The 24,558-nt window shown below is 35.8% G+C and overlaps 1 protein-coding gene across 1 annotated transcript in view; it reads right to left on the bottom strand.

The window, feature by feature from the left end:
- Nucleotides 1-24,558, bottom strand: part of LOC306852561 (arrestin red cell) — a 46,552-nt gene that overhangs the window by 2,719 nt on the left and 19,275 nt on the right. The window contains exons 2-14 of the mRNA XM_079389486.1: nt 12,683-12,713; nt 12,036-12,096; nt 10,066-10,110; nt 9,721-9,917; nt 9,445-9,504; nt 9,230-9,297; nt 8,463-8,598; nt 8,140-8,224; nt 6,178-6,250; nt 2,076-2,213; nt 1,406-1,489; nt 1,237-1,313; nt 38-92 (exon numbers count right to left, since the gene is read on the bottom strand). Coding sequence (XP_079245612.1) covers nt 38-92; nt 1,237-1,313; nt 1,406-1,489; nt 2,076-2,213; nt 6,178-6,250; nt 8,140-8,224; nt 8,463-8,598; nt 9,230-9,297; nt 9,445-9,504; nt 9,721-9,917; nt 10,066-10,110; nt 12,036-12,096; nt 12,683-12,713 — 1,110 coding nt within the window. The remainder of the gene's footprint in view (nt 1-37; nt 93-1,236; nt 1,314-1,405; nt 1,490-2,075; nt 2,214-6,177; nt 6,251-8,139; nt 8,225-8,462; nt 8,599-9,229; nt 9,298-9,444; nt 9,505-9,720; nt 9,918-10,065; nt 10,111-12,035; nt 12,097-12,682; nt 12,714-24,558) is intronic.

The following is a 24,558-nucleotide window of genomic DNA, read 5'->3' as shown; positions in this document are numbered from 1 at the left end:
AGTCTCATACTGTGAAGGAGAAACACGGCCAACTCACTTTGATTCAAACTCTATGAGGTTGGCATCCACAGGGACATCTGTCTCTGGCACAGCTGTGGTGGACAGGGATTAGAAAAAAAAAATTAGGCAAAAAAACTATTTCCAAAGTTAAATCAAAACTACACCTACATGGTCAAAACTCATTATCCATGCCGAAAAAATGCTAATAATAATGCTGTAATATTAAGATTATGATATTATCTTCTCATTAAAAATTATCATGTTCACAGCTAGTTTGCAGGACATGTATATTTTTATATAAACACTGATATATCAACATATTGCATGTTGAATATAATTCAGAATTTTTTTTTTCTTTAAAATGTAATAAAATCAATTACATAATATATTACCCTTTATAAAAAATAATATTATTAATAATATAATTATGTTGCTGTGTTATTTGAAAAAGCAGAAATAAATAAAAGTAGTTATAAGACAATAAAAAATATAAAGTATATATGTCTATATTTGAATAATAGGTAGAAAAAGCTATAATTAAAGGGATAGTTCACCCAAAAAAATGAAAATTCTGTCATTAATTACCCTCATGTCGTTCCAAACCCATAAAACCTTCATTCATCTTCGGAACATAAATTAAGATATTTTTGATGAAATCTGAGAGCTTTCGGACCCTCCATAGACAGCAACACAACTTCCATGTTCAAGACCCAGAAGCATAGTATGGACATCGTTAAAATAGTCCATGTGACATCAATAGTTTAATTTTATGAAGCTACAAGAATATTTTTTGTGCACAAAGAAAACAAAAATAATGACTTCATTCAATTCTTCTCTTCCATGTCAGTCTTTGATGTGCGTTCACGAGAGTAGCACAACACAAGCATGTGCACGGAAGAGAAGAAACTGTCAAATAAAGTCATTATTTTTGTTTTCTTTGCACATAAGTATTCTCATGGCTTCATAACATTACGGTTGAACCACTGATGTCACATGGGCTATTTTAACAATATCCTTACTACCTTTCTAGGCCTTGACTGTATCAGTTGTGGTCTATGCAGGGTCAGAAAGCTCTCGGATTTCATAAAAACTTAATTAATTTGTGTTCCAAAGGTGAATGAAGGTCTTACAGGTTTGGAACGACATTTTCATTTTTGGGTGAACTATCTCTTTAAGAAATATCAGATATTTTATATACATAAAACACGCACTCAAGACATAAACGTGAGCTGTTACCTGACTGCGGTCTAGAGTTGGGCTGTTCGGAGGGCTTCGGGTGCATCAAGACAAAAGGCAGCTCCACTGACACATCACTAACAAAACACAAAGAAGTGTTTGGATTCAGAGTTAGGATATTCTGCACAAATATAAAGTGTTAAGTATTACTGTGTCAAATGACAGTCACCCTCCACGAGACACCACAAGCTTCACTTTAACTCTGTAGGACACCAAGATTCCCAGGACCTCCTTATTGGACACATCCTTCACTCTGTAAGCACAGAGAAACACATGCTGAACAACAGAGCAATTACAAAAAGCAACGCAGCTGTTCGAGAGGTTCTGCTGGAGGGTTTATGGACATATGGGTTGAGTTAATTATATGTGACCCTGGACCACAAAACCAGTCATTTTTGAGATTTATACATAATCTGAAAGCTTTCCACTGATGTATGGTTTGTTAGAATCTGACAATATTTGGCTGAGATACAACTATTTGAAAATCTGGAATCTGAGGGTGCAAAAAAAAATCTAAATATTGAGAAAATCGCCTTTAAAGTATGAAGTTCTTAGCAATGCATACTACTAACGGATATAATTATTACTCATTTATATTTACAAAATATCTTCATGGAACATGATCTTTACTTATTTTTTTTATTTTATTTTTGGCATAAAAGAAAAGTCTATAATTTTGACCCATACAATGTATTTTTGGCTATTGCTACAAATGTACCCCAGTTTTGTGGTCCAGGGTCACATATAAGCACCAAAAACACAAAATGTGCTACAGCTTAAAATGCTTTGCCTTTTTTCTGCCAGTACTAAGAAGACACTGTCAGCTGAAGGCCACTTACATGGTGCTGGAGGCCAAGTTGGTGTCTTCATGTTTTAGCTGTCCATCCAGAGCCAGACCCCTCTTCTCACGGTTATTGCTCAGTGTGGGAGTGAGTGTGTACACCTTACAGAACGTGGAGCTGGGTGACACCTGGTCACTGCACATGGCCAAAACAAAAGAGAGTGAGTCTTGTGCTTTATGCATATCAGAAAAATAAGCACTGACCATATTGTCAAGATATTATGATTAATCTTCAGTACTAGAAACGGTTTAAAAACAGTATATGGAGAAAATTGTGGCTAAATGCATTTGGGTAATAAGGGGGTGAAAGGGAGGTAAAATAGTTCTATAATAAGTTGTGAAAATCTTTTTAATAACTGAAATATTGCTGAAAAAAGAAAATAATGGATGAAAAACTTTAAAATTAGAAAAGTTGCCTTGGAAACAAACATAGAATAAACTCAAAAATGTATTTAAAATAAAATAAATAGATAAAAATAAAGCTAAATACAAAAAACTAACTAAAAGTAAATTAAAATGAATATATACAGTACATACATAATACTACAATAGGGCTGCAAAACGATTAATTGCAATTAAATCGCATTCAAAATAAAAGGTTATGTTTACATACTATATGTGTGTGGACTGTGTATATTTATTATGTATATATAAATACACACATGTATATACTTAAAACAAAATGTGCATGTATATATATTTATACTTTTATAGAATTTATATATAACTATTTTATATAAATCTAACATATTTTTCCTTAATATATACACATGTACAGTGCCTTGCGAAAGTATTCTATTAATTTTATTAATTTTTTTCACATTTTGTGTTGCTGCCTTATGTTAAACTGCTTTAAATTACTTTTTTTCCACATCATCTACACTCCATACACTATAATGGTAAAGCAAAAAACAAAAACAAATTTAACATCTTTGCAAATTTATTAAAAATAAAAAACAAATGATTCCATTGCATAAGTACTCATACCCTTATCTGGGACAGTTGGAATTTAGCTCAGGAGCATTCATATTGCTTGTAGGTGTTACTAGACTTTGAGTGAAGGTAACCTGTGGCAATTGAATGGGTATGATTTGGAAAGGCACACACCTCTTAATAAAAGGTCTAATAGCTGATAATGCATATCAGAACAAAAATCATGCCCTGGGGTCAGAAGAACAGTCTGTAGAGCTCAGAAACAGGTTTGCATCAAGCCACACATCTGGGGAAGAGTTCAGAAAAAAAATCTGCTTCATTGAAGGGTCACAGAAGCATGTAGTCTCTGTTACCCTTAATGGAAGAAGTTCGAAACAACCAGGATTCTTCTTAGAGCTGGCCTTCTGGCCAAACTGAGCAATTTATGGAGAAGGGCTTTAGTTAGAGTGGTAACGAAGAACCTGATGGTCACTCTAGTTGATCTCCATGATCATATGTGGAGATAGGAGAAATCTACAGAAGGACAAACATCACTGCAACACTCCACCGATCTGGGCTTTATGGCGGTGTAGCCAAACTCAATCCTCTCCTCAGTGAAGACACATCAAAACACACTTGTAATTTACAAAAAAGCACCTAAAGGACCCTCAGTCTCTGAGAAACAAGATTCTCTGGTCTGATGAACCTCAATTCTAAGCATCATGTTTGAAGGGAACCAGCTCTGCTCGTCACCTGCAGAGTACCATCCCAAAAGTAAAGTGTGCTGGTAGCAGCCTCATGCTATGGGGCTGTTTTTCAGCAGCAGGGACTGAGGGACTTATCAGAATAGAAGAAAAGCTCAATGCACCAAAGTATTGAGATAGCCTTAAGGAAAACCCAGTCCAGAGCATTCAGAACCTCAGACTGGGAAGAAGATTTACCTTCCAACAGGACAGTGCCCCTAAGCACACAGCAAGAGTGGCTTATACACAACACTGTGAATGTCTTTGAGTGGCCCAGCCTCAGCCTGGATTTGAACCGAATCAAATATTTCTGGAGAAACCTGAAAATGTGCGTCTGTAATTTAAAGCAGTTTAACAAGGCAGCAACATAAAATGTGAGAAAAATTAAGGGATATGAATACATTCGCAAGGCACTGTATGTGTGTGTATTTATACATATATAAATATACACATATATACATATATATACATATATATACACATATACATATATACACATATACATATACATATATATACACATATACATATACATATACATATATATACATATACATACACATATATATACATATACACATAGTATGTAACCACAAACTTTTATTTTGAATGCGATGAATCACGATTAATCCTTCTGCAGCCCTATACCACAATAATACTAATGAGAAATCAAAAAAAAAAAAAAAAAAAAAAAAAAAAAAAAAACACAAGGCCAACTGAAACTTTGATTTCCATCTACTTCAGTCCATAATAGTTTATTATTGCAGGTAACCCCTAGGGGGTGCTATGGGGTCTGTGCAAAAAAAATGACAGTCTAAATGGGCCTCTATATTTGTGGTTCTGTGGCATCAAAACATAAAAAAAAAATCCCTACTGTAATTGATGGTAGCTGATCTAGAACTTCTAAACCAACATGCACAATTGCATAATAAATTGCATAATACGCCGCTTTCTGCTTTCCATATAAGGGCTGCCAAGTGAACATGCAAAATGACTGACAAGCTCCTCAAAGACTTCTGACAGACTAAATAAAAGAATCTGATCATAGCCTGCTGTTTACAGAGCCTAGAGCTGTCAGATATGCGTGACATTTAAGGACACCTTATTCAGTGATCTCTATCAGATAATAGGAACATGTCTGTGTGCCAGCCCATAACAATCCCATAAAGCACCTTTCATGCGTTGCATTAATCAGCACTTTAGATGAGTTCAGGAAAGATAAACTGTAAAATGTAGTTTATGGGGACAAACAATGCCTTAGGATTAGAAATAAGGAGAATATATGGAGAAAAAACAACAGAAAAATAGGAAAAGACACGTACAGTATACATGGCTTGTTGGTTTTCTACCCATGCATTCGTTTTTAAGTTACAAAAGCTGAATAAAGGGAAACCACCTGGGTCATTCAAGCTGGAAGCTTAACTAGTCGCTGACCACAAAAAACAGCACTAACTGAGCAGCTATGGACAAGACAAAAAGCAGAAAGGACAGCTACAGTCCTTATTTTGGGGGTGAAGGCCTTGTCTCATGGAGATGGTGGAAAAAGGGGTCCATGAGCCATCATCAACAACCGTATCACAGGATCCAGAACGAACAGCTAGATATGAGACTCACCGTGATGAATGTCGCCCCACAGACTTGCTGTAAGTGTCATGGGAGTAAAGAACCACATCTGTAACCTGTAGCACTGAGAGAGAACAGTCTTCGTCGTCCTATCAGCACTAAAAACTATTGACTATGAGGCGAAACTGGACCATCATGGGGCTGTCAGCAGAGGGATGAAGGGATCGAGGTATTTGGTGTCACGTCAAGGGATGCTACTATTAAAAGCCGGAATGAACACTACGGAAAATTTGAGAAGGTCACAGACCGCTCCAACTTTAAGCTATTAACAAGGGTTGAGTAGCTCTTGGGTATTTGAAATCATTTACTCATTTTAATGGGGTTCCAAACCTGTATGACTTTGTCATTTTTTGAACACAAAAGAAGTTATTCTGAAGAATGTTGGTAACCAGTTTTGCTTCCCCTTGACTTCTGTTAGATTTTTTGGCCATACAAACAAAGAAAATGGGAACCATAGTCGTTCTTCAAAATATCTTCTTTTGTCTTCCACAGAAGAAAGTCACAGTGGTTTGTAATGACAAAAGGGTGAGAAAATTATGACAGTTTTCATTTTTGGGTGGACTGTCCCTTCAAATGCTAAGAATCTATTCTGACCATACATAAACCTTTGTGAGATGTGTATTAAACACACTCCTACTTTACAGCAACAAAGGCTGAGGAAGAAGAGATGACCGAGGTAAAATCAGAAGCAGGACCCTTTAAACAGAACAGGAGAGGGGGAGAGGATAAAACAGAAGAGATGATGGAGGACTGAATATGAGGGAGGTGAAGATAGGGACAGAGTAGAGAGAGATGGAGAATTTGGGACAGAGGGCTACTCACTCGGCTTCTACCTGAGCCACGGGACATTTGTACTGTGCGGTGCTGAACAAACAGATATCGGCATACTGTCGCACTGTGGGGAGAGAGCAGGGATACACAGCGGGGTTACCAGGGTCGGGAGGGAGCTTACGCAAACCAAACACACAATTAAATCACAGGCGGGACAGCTGACATTCACACTAAACTACACATGAGCACAAGAGGACCTTAAAGGGTTACTCCACCCCAAAATGAAATTGTCATTAATCACTTAGCCCCATGTCATTCCAAACCCGTAAAAGCTTCGTTCATCTTCGGAACACAAGTTAAGATATTTTGGATGTAAACCAGGAGGCTCGTGACTGTCCCATTGACTGCCAAATAAATAACACTGTCAAGGCAAATAAACAAACAAAAATAACGACTATTCAACAATTCGTCTCCTCTGCGTCAGCGTAGCACCATTTTGGCGAATATCTGCTGGACGCAAACTGCGTTCACTGTTCTGTGTCAGCCGTACACCACGGATACGCTTTCTACATTTATTTACGCTTTGATTTGAACAAAAATAGCGTGTGGTGCGGCTGACACAGAACAGTGAACGCAGTTTGAGTCCAGCGGATATTCTCCAAAATGGTGCTACGCTGACGCAGAGGAGACGAATTGTTGAATAGTCATTATTTTTGTTTGTTTATTTGCATACAAAAAGTATTCTCGCAGCTTCATAATGTTACGGTTGAACCACTGATGGCAGATGGACTACTCTGTCAAGGCCCAGAAAAGTATGAAAGACATCGTCAGTTTTATTTATTTGGCAGTCAATGGGACAGTCACGAGCCTCCCGGTTTTCATCCAAAATATCTTAAACTAAGCATTTACGGGTTTGGAACGACATGGGGGTAAGTAATTAATGACAAAATTTTCATTTTGGAGTGGAGTAACCCTTTAAGGGTAAACTTGAGAAAAGAGGATCTAAACAACAAGAATAGATAAAACACATTACAGTCACAAACTTGTGTACAGTTCAGTAAGCATTGCTCCCGTCAAGTCAACATGACATCAAAATGAAATACACTTCAGTTCAAAAGTTTTGGGTCACTTAAGAACCATGTATTATCATCAATGTTGAAAAGAGTTAATATTTTTGTGGAAATTGTGATGGAATTTTTTTTCTGGATTAGAAAGTTCAAAAGAACAGCATTTATTTTTAAAAATCTTTTGTAAAATTTAACGTCTTTACTGCCACTTTTGGTCAATTTAATGCACATTTTAGTCAGCAAGTATTCATTTTTAAGCACAAAATCAGTATATCAGAATGATTTTTGAAAGACATGTGATACTAAAGACAGGAATAATGGCTACAAAAAAAAAAATCCAGCACAATCACAGGAATAAATAGCATTCTAAACATTAAAACAGAAAGCAGTTATTTTAAATTATACAAATATTTAATAATATTACTGTATTTATCATCAAATGAAAGTCTTAATAAAAATCTTACCGACCTCAAACGTTTGAACAGTAATGTACCTAATATATTTTTTGAATTTTCAGTAAATATAAGTAAATATTAAATATCCAGTTCACTCAGAAATGTCACATTACAAATTAGGTTGTGAGCAACATTTCATGTTGACTTTAGAGACACAAACTACAACCACAGAACAGAAAAAGCAGTATTTCAGTGAAAACAAACCTGTGAGCTACCAAGAGAGTTTACAATTCTATCACAGACGACTTATGAAACAGTGAAGTAAACAACATTTATCTGCAGTAAACATCTGTGAGTGTACGAGATACAGATGCAGGACAAAAGCAACAAGAAAGGAAGGGGAAGAGGAAAGGATTTAAGCTAGCTGATGCAATTCTAAACGCAACTCTAAAACACAAAGCAAGCACTCAGTGAAAAACATTCAGTGTAGGTTGTAAAGCATTGCAGCATTTATTGTAAATACAGGTTTGAAAAAAAGATGTTCATCTCACCAGAGATTTTAACTCGTTTAACTGTTTTGGTGGAGTTGTTGGTGACATGGACGTTGACACTGATAGGTTCACCATGGTAGTACAGCTGAAAAGGTAAAGGAAATCCAATATTTGATGTTTTTTTAGTTTACTTACATTGCAGATTTGATCATTTACTTTGAAATACTTATTCTGCACTAAAGTGAACTTAATTGAAAAATTCAACTGAAAGAGAGCCATTTCAGTAGCAGCTGTGTAAAAAGACATCAGAACTTGACACTTCAAAAAATTATAAGCAGAGGACAATAGAGGAAGTCTTCCTGTGGCTAGATGTATGTTCACACCTCTTTATCTAGCGAAGCCTCGAGGTGAAGAGAGCGGTCAGACATAAGGAAGCTGCGTGTGGTCTCCACCATTGGCTGTGGACCAGGCTTCTCCGGAGCATACTGCACCTTACGAATGACCAACCGCACCGAGTTCCTGTTAAGCAGAGGACAGTTAGACACAACTTCTGTTGTACTGACATCACAAAGAAACATAATATCTCTCCATCCAAGTAAAGTTTAGGGCCTATTTAATGTTTTAGAAAGAAGTCTATAAAACTTACTGTGAAAAACTATAACAAATTACAATAACTGTTTTCTATTTTAATACATTTTAAAATGTAATTTAATCCTGTGATGGCAAATCGTCAGTGTCACATGACAGAAATCATTATAATACACTGATTTTTCAGTGTACTATAATGATATATTATTTCTTATTATCAATGCTGAAAACAGTTGTGCTGCTTAATATTTATGTGGAAACCGAGATACTTTTTTTTTCTTTTTACATTTATATGAAATGGAAATCTTTTAAAACAAATGTCTTTACTGACACTTTTGATTCATTTAATGCATGCTTGTTGAAAAAAAATTTTTTGGGAAAAAAAAATAAAAATCTTCCAGACTTTAAACTTTTGAACGGTAGTCTACATAACCAGAAAAGGGACTCAAACATCAACGCACTGGTTACTATTTCCAATATATTGTACCTGATAAGTAAACAGGCCACTCAATGTGAATAAACAGTGAAAAAGAAAAGAAACTCACAAGGAGCAACACTTTACCGTTTGTGAGTCTTCTCATCCACAGTTTTAGCACAGAATGCCCTGACCTCAAAGTCAACACCACATGCCTGCAAGCAAAATTAAAGGGATAAATGACCACTTAGAGAAAAGAAAAGATGTTTTAAACAATGTGTACGTGTATGTAGCTTAGGTATATGTTGGTCAATTAAAAAGTCGACTAGTTTAAGTTGGCCTTGAGAAGATAGCGTCATTACCTTTCCTGTGTCCTCTGGGCCGGGCTGTAGAGTCACTGAGCAGGGAAGGTTCTGAGGAATCTGTCCAACAAATAAAATTACTTTAGCAAACTAACTTGCTCACAAACTGGTCAATGAATCTAAAAATCTAACAGTGTCACACAGCAAAGTTTTTAGGAAATTTGATTGGGCCTGTAAAGCTGTAATTTTTACTCTGGTTCAAAACATATATGTACAGCTAAACATGACAAGAACTTCAATGTGTAAGTGAAAGAAAAAGCAAAAGTAAAGAGTCACCGTAAAGTTGAAGGGGTACGCGTTCTGGCCCAGCTTCTTGAGCAGTCTCTCCTGTAGGCGACTGAGCGGTTTGCGCTCCTCGGGCAGAGGGGGATATGCTTGGAAGCTGGAAATGAAGAGATCCTTTCGGAAAGACAGGCCCAGCACGTCCAGATCTTCACGGCCATAACGGAAGGCACACGTCAGGGTCACGAACACTGGTGAAAAAGCACAGAGTACAGAGAGAAAGAGTGATAAATATATAATATACTGTTTTGGTTAAAATGATTTATTGTTTAAAAAAAAAGAAACAAACATTACAGGCAACACAAAAAAAACTGGAGGTACAGTAAATCAATATGTTACCTTTTCTGTCTTTAAGGTATTCTGGGTCAATCAAGAGCACCCCATCTAAAGTCAGACAAAATACAGATCGCGTGAATAAGAAAAGCGAAAGATTGACTGAGAGAAACCGCAAGAAGTACCAGTATAAATAATACTGGGGTTGTCAAATTTACACTTTAATGTAGTATAACTTTTTTTAATAAATAATATTACTATAAAATTAAGAATGGATTCATTTTCCTTCACAAAACATTTTATTTATTTATATGCACTGTGAGTCCACAGTCTGCACCGTATTTGAACAACTTTTAACTTTAACTAAAAAAATATGTGCAAAGAATATAACGAGAAGCAATGGCCAAAACACATCCATGTGCATGCGTACATAAGTAAGCAGTTTAAAAAATAAATGTAGTTTAACAAAACATTCTGTGTGAGCGGCCCTAAATAACCCCAATTTCAAAATGGATTTCTATGGACTGTAGTCCAGTGATAGGCTTGTGCTCAATGATCTGCCAATAAAACAAACAATATATGGACCTCCACAGTTAATTTTTCTAAAGTTTATTTAATGATTTACTCATCTACCACAATGTCTTAGAAACAACTTCATTTGAAGGCTTACATTTATTCTTAGCATATATACTCCTACAAGTATATTATCTGTGATTTACATTAATCAGTGAATCATGTAATTCATTGGATTTATTAGAAGTATTTTTTAAATAAATTGACAGTAAAGACACTTATAATGTTACAGAAGGTTTCTATTTCAAATAAATGCTGTTTTGAACTTTAGATTCATAAAAAAAAATGCTAAAAATAAAAATAGTTAGCAGTATAACTGTTTTCAACATTGTTAATAATAAGAAATGTTTCTTGAGCATGAAATCAGCATATTGGAATCATTTCTTAAGGATCATGTGACACTGAAGACTGAAAAAGTAAAGGCTGCTGAATAAATTACATTTATATTATTATAGAAAACAGGTATTTTAAATTGTAATAATATTTTTTTTTTTTATGAAACAAATGCATACTTGGTGAGCATAATCAGACATTTCCAAAACTTTTTTTAAATATCTTACCAACCTCAAACTTTTGAAAAGTAGTGCAGGTTTAGTAACACAGTCTCATCCCAACTCGTCACATATTGACGCTTGGTTTTTGCGTCGCTTTTTGACGCTCAAGGTACCCCTTTAGCGTCACTTTTCGACGTGAAGGGAAGGTAATTTTTTTAAATAGGAAACACTTAGCGTATATTAATCATTTTTAAATAAATTATGCCAGTACTTGCATCTGCCTCCTGTATCTTGCGTTTTCTTCACAGATGGTTTAGGGGCAGGGGTTGGGTAAGTCACTATTTTGACTGTTTACATTCAAAAATCACACCTCTACATATATGCAATAATGGCAACCTTATTATGATGATAAAATTCTCAATAGCGCGTTAGCATATCGACGCCGAAAAGTTACGCTTCCCTTCAAGTCGAAAAGTGACGCTAAAGGGGTACCTTGAGCGTCAAAAAGCGACGCAAAAACCAAGCGTCAATATGTGACGACTTGGGATGAGACCGGGTTGGGTTTAGAAAGGCACTCCAAAAGATTTTTAGATCACAGAGGCCATTAACACAGCATTATAACAATTATCTTGTACAAGATTATCATTACAATATGAAATATTCCTAACAGAGCTAATCTCCCGCACAAATGTAATTAGGGAAATGTCTATATCTCCCGGACTAATGTCTCCTGTGACTGGCTGCCATGCAACATGGAGTGAGGGATGTTCCCTTGAAACCAAAAAAGTTTTTTTTAATAACAGTTAATAACAGTTTAAGCAGGTATAAGCACAAAGAATTATGTTCATCAACGTAAAGACGCAACTCTTCAGCAATAGCTCATTTTTGTTACTAAGGCATGAAAGGAAGTTAAGTGGTTCAACCAAAAAGTCCCAAGATGTTTTGAGCGGGAACTCCCATCTGACTTACCTACAGGGTCCACGTGATCTAGATGATCCACAAAGTCCCTCTTCCCCAAGTATACTGTGAGCTAGAAAGAGTAAAATCAGAGACAAGCACAAGTTTGAGATAGCGATACTAGAGATAACGCAAAACGCTTTCAGTGCCTCTATCAAGAAACTCGCACACAAGCAACTTAAACAGCCTAAGGCATGCCACGCTGACCCCTAGCTGATCCCTTCCTGAAGACAACCCTTCTAGACGCCGTAATCTCGAAACACACATCCTCCACATGCAAAACGCTTTCCATGACAGAGAACGAAAGAGAGAGATGAGATGAGAGGATTGAGATAAGGGAAGGCAGCAGCTGGGTGGAAATAGCACAAATGCAAGCCGAGAGAAAGAGATTATAGAGGAAATAATGCTATGATAACCAACACTGTGCTGATAAAGAAAGTCAAAGGAAGCAAACAAACAACCAAATAAATCAAGAGAGAATTTAAAACCACACTCAATGCAATTAAAAGGAGATTATAGAAGCGAACAGGAAGAGAAACACCAAGAGAGACGGGTAGAAAATGAGGGAGGAGAAGCAAGAGAGAGACAGGAAAGGTAAGGAAAAGGTCCACTGAGAGCTCTGAACCTTCCACCTCATAACATACGCTGGGGAATCTTACCTTGCAGTTGGGGCTGGACTTCTTGAAGACTCTGTAATGAAGGGAAAGAGAGAATGTCATTAAAACGATGTCTTGAACAGCATGAAAGACTAAAGAAAAGATTAACTGCACATTTCGATATGAAACGAAGTTCCATGATGGTATTTCAGAAAGACCAGGGCAATGCAATGCCAAATCCAGTAATCAGAAAGGCTTGTATCCCAAATGAAGCTCAGTTTATACTATTCTGCAATGTGTAGAATTCAACAAAATAGGAAATATCACCTTTAGTATGTTTTTATCCATTAAGGGTACAAATTCAACACCTGGCAAGTGCCAAATTCAAGAAACGTAATTAAAACAAAAACATTGCTTTCATTTGGCAAATAACTTTAATAGAGAGAGAGAGAAAAAAAAAACTATTCAAAGATACAAACAATTAACTGATTTAACTAATTTGAAATTGAAAATTAAAAATGTCTTATATAGTAATAAGCTCTGGATGGTAGTGAAATTGGGGATTTAAAAAAAATATTATTCACTTTCATGCCTAAGAAATATTCTCAGATCACCTGCCATTAGCAGGTGTGGTAAAAAGTTACATTAGGATCCCACATCCGTCTTTAGGGCACTATAAGGCTTAAAAACATAGGAAATATGAAAACCAGAGACCACCTGTGGCTAACCAATGTAATTACTCAAATATTATCCGTGGTTACATGGGCAAACATACAAAATCTCATAAGAATAAGAAAAAAATCTAATTTTTTTCCCTGGGAGCGAGAGACAGAAGATGAGAGTAGAGACAGAAAGGGCAGAAGCATGACAAAAGGAAGGAAAGAAAGAAATGATGAAAAACTGACCAACCAAAGAGGCTGCAAACAGAAAGCAGCTGGACAAAAGGAAGGGAAAGAGACTGAGGCAGAGACGGACAAAGGAAGAACATAAAACAATAAATGGGATAAACGCAGCTGCTCAGAAAAAGGGAGAGCAAAAGAGAATGAACAAGAGAGTTCGAGAGCTCACAAAAGAGACTGTAGGTGTCAATGACTCATCTGAATGTGGGAAAATATGAAATACATGAAAGAGTATGAAGAGAAGGCTAATAAAAGAAATATAGGGTTAAGTCTGTCATCATTTACTCATGTCGTTCCAAAACCTATATCACTTTCTTTTGTGGAACACAAAAGGAAAAAATAATAATAATGACTGGTTATTCTTTCCCATGCAATTTAGGGGTGTGCACGAATGGTCGAACATTCGGTCTCTAATTTTTATTCGAACAATAAAAACGCTTTTCGAATTTTACTATGTGTTAATTTGCTGGCTGTAAATGCAGGGAATCCATGATAAATCCTAAGCAGTTATAACTACATACATGCACTGGTTGGCGCTGTGGAGCGTGTTAAGTTGATAGTATTTGATCACAGAACATTGTCATCTGCCTCGCGAAGTTTGGATTTACTTTGATCTAAATGATCTGACAAAATGTAATTACTTCTGATCAAATGAATTAGTGAAACTGATTTATCATACTATCACCACCACAATGAGAAATCATGAAATCCAAACACAGTCGACTGAGGAAAGACAGCTGTCCATCACTGCATTCACGACTGCAGGTGAGCGCAGCTGTACTCCGATTGAGCCGAGAAGAGAGTTTATTTGAAATTATCTGCAGACATATATAACGTTTTCTCGAGGGAGAGCGGTTTAACACAAAGCGCTAAGAAACTGTTAGCATGCGTTGTCTTTGCCAGCGCGTTCTTATTGTTATCAGACTGAGGAAAAAAACTTTCATCCTAGCATGTGGATATTATTGTTTCTCTCAGAATTAATACATGAAACAATTTAAACACAATAAATATAGGCTGACTCGAGTATATGTAGTCTAAATTCTGTAGGCTACTGTAATTTGAACAATCTGCTTGATTTTTCCATTTGCTCTGCTTGATCTTGAATGCTTTTTTTTAAATGTATTTTTTGTTGTTGTTGTTTACACATGTTTTCAACCAAAATAAAACCTTGCGATATAACTTAACGCTGTTGTGGAACATTGTTGAGTAACAGCTAATCATAAGCTTGTTCAGAAATCATGACAAAAACTGGATAATTAAAAATAACATTAAATAAACGAATATTCGAATATTCGTTTTTTATGAGACCGAATATTCAAATGAAATTTTTTGGGAAAATGCCCATGCCTAATGCAATTGCAAACACTCAAATCTAGAGGTTTAAAACAACTAAATGGATTCAGAAGCACCATAACAGAATCAGAAAAATATCAAATAAGTGGTCTATATACAACTGATGCACTGACTGTATTCCAAGTTTTACAAAGTCATACAACAGCTTTAGATGAGGATCGGATCAAATAGTTATAGTGCAAGCGTCATATGGATCAATTTTATGTCATTTCTGAGCTTGACAGCTTGAGTTTTTATTAAATTTGATTATATGGAAAAAGAATGGCCATGGTATTTGCATGCAAAAAATACTATTTGAGCAATATATAAAACCTCTCCAGAGAACAAGCATGAGATCAGGAAAAAAAAAAAAAAAAGAATACAACATAGCCATTTATTTATTTTTATAGGTTTTTTTAACTAATCTTAATAATAATTGAATAAAATATTGTTTTTATTGTCTCAAATATTCTCTTTATTATTACCACTATTATTATTATTATTATTAAATATATATTTTTTTATTTTTTTATTATTTAAATGATAAACAATTAACATCAATAAAGACGTGCTACTATCACAATAGTACTACTGAACTGTAAAATAAAACATAATAAAATAATAATAATAATAATAATAATAATAATCTCTATTGTTGACAACAGATTTATTAAACTAATGCCTTACTACAAACATATTATGCCATAAGCTTGTGCTGTGCTGTTGAAACCACATGCATGTGATGAACGTATTTTAAAATGTATTCGAAAATGTAGCAATTTTGCCTTAGATTTTATCCAATTCATATGGGTCATGCTTCGGGTTGAATTAACACATCCTTGAGAAAAATAAAGGAAGGTGATAGTTATTGTTACGGTGTAAATAACAAAACTACACAAAACACACGTGGAAAGTGACATTTTGTCTTGGTCAGTGCATCTCTTGTTAATTTAAATAGAGGTTATTCAGGTGAAAGATTTTCTCCAGCCCTCACATTTTTACTGCAAACTTAACTAACCATTACTTTAAAAAAAAAAAAAAAGTTACACCTTAGTGTAATTGTATTTTTTTTAATACTGAGACAAAAAAAAAGCTGAAAAATGTGTAAAGGAAGAGTGAAATCTCACTCTCAGCAGAAGCTGATGGCACACACCAGTAAAGAAGCAGCACCGTCAGCAGCGGCTGAACCTTCAGCACAGGAAGACGGAAACAAAACACACCCCACATTCCAACTGACCTCTCACAACAATACACCGGTTACTTTGTGTGTCCACTTCACACCTGACAAGCTCAATGAGGAGTGAGTCCGAGTGAGATCTGGTCGTGGGGGTGTCTGTGATGTCAGAAATATGGAGAGCATATGAGAGGAAACGGTCTCACCCTGCTCTGAGAGGAGTGGCGCCCCAGAGCTCCATCTGTTTCGAATGACGGAGAAATAACAGCATGTGCTTTCTCCCTCTTTATTCCCTTCCCTTCTTTTTTCAAGTCACGCTCTCTCTCTGAATCACCATCCCTCACTTTATTATGTCATCTATGCATCCCACTCCAAACCACTTTAAACAGCCTTTTCTCAGAGGGGTCGTCAGAGTTTGACTGCCTAGCGTGGTCCTGCTGGCAGCTGACAGGAGATGCTATAACTACGTCATTATGGGCACAAAAGCATTTTTCTCCATTGATGGCCATTTAAAGGAAGACGTATCCTAAATGCATACAGTCTTTTACTAGCAACATGTAAATATAGCCTATCATGGTGCCTAATTTGTTCAGCATGGCCATTAAAAGCCGACTGGCCCAAAAGTAAACCGTTTATGGCTCAGGTGATTACAATAGCAAGAGATAAATGAAACTGTACCCAGAAATGAATGCCTATGAGAAAATAAAACAAACTAAAAATTAATGAAAAAGTAAAAACAAACAAGTACACTGTATCTGGACATAAGCAAACATAGCGATAGATAGAACAAACAACAGACGATCGGTAGAATGATCAGCAGATAGATAGAACGAATGATAGCACAAACGACAGAACGAGAAGGAACGACAGAACAAACGATAGAAGGATAGAACGAACGACAGAACGATAGATAGATGTGGCAAAAAATATTTTTATTTAAAAAACAGGGTTCCCAGTCTTTCATGAACTCCAGATTCAAGGACTTTAAGCACCATTTAATTTATATCAAGCACCTATCAAATATGTAGTGTCATGAAAGACCTCACAGTACTAAACATTTCACTTACACTTAACATTTACATTACAAATGTCAGAGTAATATGTTTTGAATGTGCAGTTTTCATAAATTTAGACCGTTTTGAGCAGGCGTGTTCAAAGGAATTTAATGAAATCCATTGAAGTCAATACTGGTAATATTCCAATACAATTTCTAAAATATTGATAAAATATGCATGAAACTGGTTTTTGCTGTAGTTCTTGTACAAGATTTAAATTTGAAAGAATTTTGCAATTTTTAAATGAATAAAAAGTGGTTAAATGTTGTAATACTGTAAAACCTGTTTAACATTAAAAATGTGCACATTCTCTCAATAGAGACGTTACTCTAATAAACAAATAAACAAGTCAAAATTATTTTGTAAATCACTTATTATTGTAAATCCCATTTTTTTCATCTTTGACCTAGAGGAATGCAGCCGCTCAGAACTTCAAATTTTTGTTTTTAAATATGTCATGAACATTTTAAACCTTGTACATGTGCAAATCTGCAAAAAAAATATATAAAGAAAAGAAATAAAAATATAGGACTTTCTATTTGCTTTTAAACTGTAAATGCTTTTCACTAAGCTGTTTTTCTTATTTTTCAAGTTCTACTTTTTCTCCTTAGCTCCATGTCTCAGTAGATTTTAGGAGTTCATTTTTAGTCCATCTCCTATATTGAAAAGTCTTTCTTGCAGAGATTGAATAAAAATGAGCTCCTAAAACTTACTGCCAGATTCTGGAAGATAAATTCTTCAAACAGTGACAAAAGAGGATGTGCTGTTGGTCCTTCAAGAGACACTCAACTTATCGGTCCATAAAACCTATAAAAAATTAGTCTTCATGTATTTCACAGCACTTCAGCATGTTATTTTTATTAAGTGAACCTTGTAATTCTGAAGACTCCAGGAAGGTTGCAGTTCTGGAAAAAGATGGTGCTGAAGACTAAATGGTTCCTGATGGTTTTACACCTAATTTTTCACATTAATATGCTGTTAACATGGGTCTTCTCCACCTGTTTTTTTTCTGACCCAATGAGCATTTCGCTGACCAATAGTCATGCCTAACTTTGTAATTTGTAACTTTGTAAATCTCTTTTTTTGGCTCATTTCATCTGTAAAAGAAAACCTGCCTAATAATTCTGCACACCTGAATGAGGAGTTTTTCACTTCCAGCCTTCATGGACAATTATATATCGCTTATAAATGATTAAATACAAAATTAATAGTAGCTATTAAGATAGATGTGGTTTGGAATTGGCAAAATGTGCTTGGAAAAAAAAAATATGATCAGAAAATCAACATGCCTAATAATTATGCACGCACTGTATGATGTGCTCACTTTACAAAGAGTGAGCGTGATCGCGAAATCGAAAGTGGACGTGAACTGTGAGCGCTCAATGTGATTTCAATATTTCAATAATTGATAGCGCAAAAATTACATACAGTTTTAGAATGTTTGCGGAAGTGGGACACACGTTGCGGGAGTGGGCGGTAATGGTCAGAAATTCAGCAGGACCGCAGGCTTGAGAAAACTATCCCACGCAGGGCTCTAGGCTGCGCATCAACACACATGCTAAGTTTTTTTTCACGCTACCCTATCTCCACCCAAATCATTAGTGCCATTTCATTCTGTCTTTGACAGCACATATAGGACAATTTTTGAAATAGCACCATAAACTAAATTTATTTCAAATTCAATTCAAGCACTTTCAATAACCTATGTACTTTCCAGGTCTTGAATCCATATGTCTAAAATTCAAGTACTTTCAAGAAGCATGGGAACCCTGAAAAAAACAACTAAAAGTAAAATTTACAATGCCTACTTTGGTGAGATTACATATATGAGAAGCTGATATATAGCTTTTTCTAAATTGACTTCCCTGTTTTTTCTTACTAACTGCTAACTGAAACACCCCTCTTCTCCTCGCATACAAAGTCAGCTGCTTTAAACTGACAGCAATGGCATTCAATCATTCGCACACACTAGCACTCTGAACTAGAAGTGGCATGTGGTCATTACCTCTGACCAGTATAAAACCACACACACAAGTCACCCAAAGTGTGTCAGTAAACACACACACACAAAATGTTCAACCCACTTGAACATTCACAAGTTCCACAAACGCCTGTGAAGAGGAATATTATGAGAAAGGCTTGCAGAGCTCCTGCCATGGCCTGACACTGATAGGCTGTGTGTGTGTGTGTGTGTGTGTGTGTGTGTGTGTGTGTGTGTGTGAGAGAGAGAGAGACAGAGAGATGGATGGAGACTGTTGACCCCATCCTCTTCAGTCATGAACGCCAGCTCAAATCAGACCCAAAGGACATCAAACAATGGGCCTGTAGGTGCCAAACATGCACACAAACTTGTGAAGTTCTGAAATGACAAGCACAAAGAAATGTCTGCTGCTGGGATGCCACATTTATCAAAACGCCACAAAGACACAAATACACCCACGAATGCTCACATGGGTACATTCTCATTCAGCTCACTGACAGCACCACAGACGTGCGAGTATATTAGCCTGTATGCCAGTAACACATAATGAGCTTCTCAACTACAGAGAGTGCATCTGTATTTCATAAAAGATTAAAACAATACGGCTCCCAAGTTGCATTTCTGGTTATAATATACGTGTTTGAGTCGTTTGATATCTGTTAGTCTACAGTTAGGCTGATGAACTGCATGCCGTTCAAAAGTTTGGGGTCAGGAGATTAATACTTTTATTCATGCATTAAATTGATGAAAAGAGACAGCACACATATTTGTTAAAAAAAAAAAAACTATTTCAAATAAATGCTGTTCTTCTGAACTTCGCAATTCAAAAAAGAAGTTTCCACAAAGGAGCCATTTTCATCATTAATGATAATAAAAAACATTTCTCGAGCACCTAATCAACATATTAGAATGGTATTTTGTAATATTCTGTTAAAATAGAATATTAATGTCTTTACTATATTTTTGATCAAATAAATGCAGCATTGATGAGAATACAGTAAGACTAAAAAAAACAGTAGTGCATTGCACTTGGCAGAAAAATGGCTTGTTCTGATGAATTAAACGTAACAACTGAAAATTGGTGCCTTGCTGTCTAATAAAAGAAATAAACCTCTCAAATGAATGAATAAAAGAATGAAATGTGATTTAGGCTAATTCTACAGCTTGCTCTTCAATCAAGTAGTCCTTTAGAGAGAATTCATAATTAAAATGAACAATGAAAAGATGAAAAAGTCCAGTTGTTTTCAGGGCAACAGCGAGGGGAATCAGTTGAGCTCATTTTTTGTGCTCTGTGGTTAATGAAAGGCATCTCTGTGAGAACTACAGTGCTAAGTTTTGATCCAATAAAACAATCAAAGTTTTGATGAATACTGAAAATGCTACACATTTTCAAATCAATTATGAATGTTTTTTTGTCATTTAATTTGCTATTAAGGAAATGATACTTGACAAAGGGTAAGGCGAACACAGCTTACCAAATATTATGGTTTAAATGGGTTTCAGCATTACGTCCATTTATTGAATGTTAGAGTATCTCTGTAGAACAACAAATATTGTTATACCTAAATTTAAGTTAAATTGTATTTATGGACTGAAACTATAAAACTTTTCTTTCTCTACTAGGAGTGGGTGATATGACCAAAATCTTATATAACGATAGGAGATATTTTATTTCACGATAAAAATGTTTATCAAGATAGTTATTTTTGCTTTTAATAAGATATCATCAAAATTTTCATAATTCTTGTCACCAGTGTCAATCACAAAAAAACCTATTACAAGCTTAAAAATTAAAGAGATAAAAACTCAAGCTCACTGAAGATAAGTAAACAGGCAGTGATTAAATAAGTATAAGAAACTAAATCACAAGCAATAGGACAAAACAAATACAATAAATAAATAAGCAATGCTATTGCATGAATCTCCTTCACTCTCTCTTAGATGATAAAGTTTAAAGCAGCTTTACAGTCGCAGCCTGACCAGTGCTCTCTAATGAATAGATCTTATTAATACTGCATAACCTATAAACAGGTCTGGGGCAGCTGCCAAAGCCACATGCAACACACACCTTAACACCTCTGTCTGTGTGCTTGTTTGACAGCTTGCATATGCATGCACCTGCTAAAAACCACAGACTTTATATAGAAGATCAGAAACGCTCATAAACCACATCAGAACCAGACACACACACATGTAATCGCACTAATACGCTCTTCATCACAGGGAATCGAGGCCTGCAGCACAAAGGGTTAATTAAAAGAGCTCATATGAACGCCACGATCTGCCTTTTTATCCACTTTATCCCAGTTAAGCTGCACACTTACCTAAATATGCTGTATTCGGTTACCATAGCAGCCAGATGAGCTTTCTTGTGTTGCCATGACAACAGAATGAGGCATAAAGTTCAAGACGCCACACAAAGTACAGAGCATGCATTTGTTGAAGAAAGAAAAAAAGACGGTGACCAAAAATTGGAGAGAAAGTACATCAGGCAGTGTGAATCTGGAGTGAAAAGTGGCTTGCACACATATACACACACACACACACACACACAAAAAAAGATTATAAAAAAAGAATATATAAAAAAAGATTATCACACACACAGATATATATTATTTTAATATATATTTCTTTTGAACTTTCTATTCATCAAAATATCAGAAGCGTAAAAAAATATCCACAAAAATATTAAAAGATACAACTAGGGCTGCACGATTAATCGAAAAAAAAAAAAAAATCACGATCTCGATCTCATTTTGGCGATTCACTTCCATGTATTTCCCTGCATTCAGATCGTGCTGCATTCACGCGTTATTGGTCACACTCACACAGTAACAAAACACTATTAATTCACCAATCAATCATAAATCTCGATCACTTTTCTCCTCGCCCTCATTGGCCACGTTCCGCTGTCACTCATGTGACGTGTAACAAGGCGACAGACCTAAACATGACATCGGAGTACCACGAGAGCGATAAGAAAGCAGTCGGATCCTATGCATTCAAATCGCTCTTGCGGTACTTTGATGTCATACGGTGATCATTTTGCGCAGCGCTGCTTCAACGGGGCGTCGTCAGCATCAACGCTTTGACGGAGGGCTTGGTGCTGACCAGAGCCGCTGAGAAACAGAGTTGCGACACACTTTGATCTCGCCGCCGCGCGGTCACGTGGTTCATGGAGCTCTCAATAGTTCCAAACAGCTCCGCGCTGTCCATAGGTTTGAATGAGATTAATCGGGTCAGACAAAAACAAAAGTAACAACGTTTGTCTGTGGAGTTTAATGTAAATAATATTAATGGGTTTTTCTTGTTTAACTATAGAGGAGTAAAAACATAGTACAATGCAACACACAGGATAAGGCATTTCTTTGTATGCAAAGTATAAATAGTGTAAACTGCTTAATAAAGATTGGAGACTTTAGGCATGACTTTGTGTGTTTTGTGTTACACTTATTCCTGTGGATGTGTGATGACTAATGATGAAATAAATTATGCTTATTTAAAGAGTATAAGAAATCTAATTAGTATGTAAAATGTGTTATTGTATTAATATACATTTCTTCATCTATGGTCATCTATTATTCACATTTTAATACAGTTATGATAACTAGTTTAGTTATTGTAGCTAGTGTATCTATAATAATATAATAAAAATCTAATAGTCTCACTAGCTATTATCTAACGATAAACATTATTAAACCTGACGACATGAAAATACCACTATTAATTACTATTCAAGAATAGGTCAGCTAAGGCGTTAAAATATTTTAAAAAGCAGTTATTTCATCAACTTACCAGTGAAAATGCTTCAAAGATACTGAAATAAATGGGGTTAATTCAACTTCCTTCAGGGAGAGAAAGATTACAGAAAGATGTAAAACAACTAGCATCAGGTTATGATGCTATTAAGGTGTTCCTCACGTAACTAATCTAACGCATCTAACTGCAAATATAGCATATACTGCCTATTATCTAAAAATAAACATGAACTATAACGCATTTCATAAAATACAACTACTGATCAGATTTCCGAGAGATAAACTAATGCGTTAAAATGCCAAAAAATGCTGTAATTTCCTCAACTTTCTGGCGACTGTGCTTGAGAAGCACTGAAATGAATGGGCTTCAATGCTGAAACTATCGGTTGTTTGGAACTATTGGCTGCTCCATGACACGCTTTACTTCCTCATTCCTAAGTTCCTATGGAAGCCTATGGGAATGTCGCAACTGTTTCTCAACGGCTCTGGTGCTGACCATGGTGTTGACGCGCCGTCATAGTGATAACAGCCAATCACATACTTTTCTGGTGCTGCATGAACGGGATTGGCTAGCGTCTGCGCTAGGGTATTTGCATAAGGCGATCTGATTGGCGCTTGAAAAGTTTTCAACTTCTGCCGCGTGCAATGCCAGTGAAGCGACGCGAGGGACCCACAATTCAGTTCGGCAACGCTTGACGTCACTCCATTCAAAGTAAACGAGAGGCGTTGACGCCGACGCCCCGTGTGAATGTGAATATTTTTATTTATTATTGTTAATGTTCTCTTATGTTCAACAAATTAAAGCTTTAAAATGATTCACTTTAAGGGGTCTAAAATAAAGAAAAGAGAAAAGTTTTTGTTACTCCAGCACTTTATTTGAGCTTTCCTGTAGCTCAAATAGTAGAGCATGGCGCTAGCAACACCAAGGTCATGGGTTCAATTCCCAGGAAAAGCAAGAGCTGATAAAATGTAAAAACTGTAACTTGAATGCAATGCAAGTCGCTTTGGATAAAAGCGTCTGCTAAATGCATAAATGTAAATGTATTATACTGAATGTCCTGTGGGGTTTTTTGGGGGGGGGGGGTTGTACTTGAGTGCAATACATTTTGGTTGAAAAAATGAGAATCGTGTAAGAGAATCGTGATCTCAATTCCCATGGAGAAAAATCGTGATTCACATTTGAGCAAGAATCGTGCAGCTCTAGATACAACTCTTTTCAACATGATCAATAATATCAGCCAAACCAGATCAATACCAGATCAGCAAATCAGAATTATTTCTGAAGGACCATATGCTTTGCCATTACAGGAATAAAGTTTTTTTAATGAAAAAAATACAAATTTTTCACATTTTAAAACATTAAAATATAACAAAAATGTACATTTTAAATTCCATTGATATTTTTTGCCATATTAATGTTTTACTGTAATTTTTATCAAATAAATACAGCCTTGGTTAACATAAGAGACTTATTTCAAAACACTGTCAAAAAGCCACCAAAAAAACAAACCTGACATGAAATCTGATAAAAAAAAATTTGAAATCCTTTTAAGAAAAATGTAATGTGGTTTTACAGTAGTAACAACTGCTTGCAGCATTTTGGTAGCAAGTTCAGTTGCTGCAATACATTTCTGGAAGGAAACATTTCTCAACGTTTCATGGTTGCCATATGCCGAGTGTCAGACTGAATATTTACCTTCAAGCAGATATATGGTGTTAAAACACACGCGGATCACATCA

This window comes from Barbus barbus, assembly GCF_936440315.1.
Source record: "Barbus barbus genome assembly, chromosome: 1".
NCBI classification, from domain to species: domain Eukaryota; kingdom Metazoa; phylum Chordata; class Actinopteri; order Cypriniformes; family Cyprinidae; genus Barbus; species Barbus barbus.
This window is presented reverse-complemented; position numbering and strand designations above follow the sequence as displayed.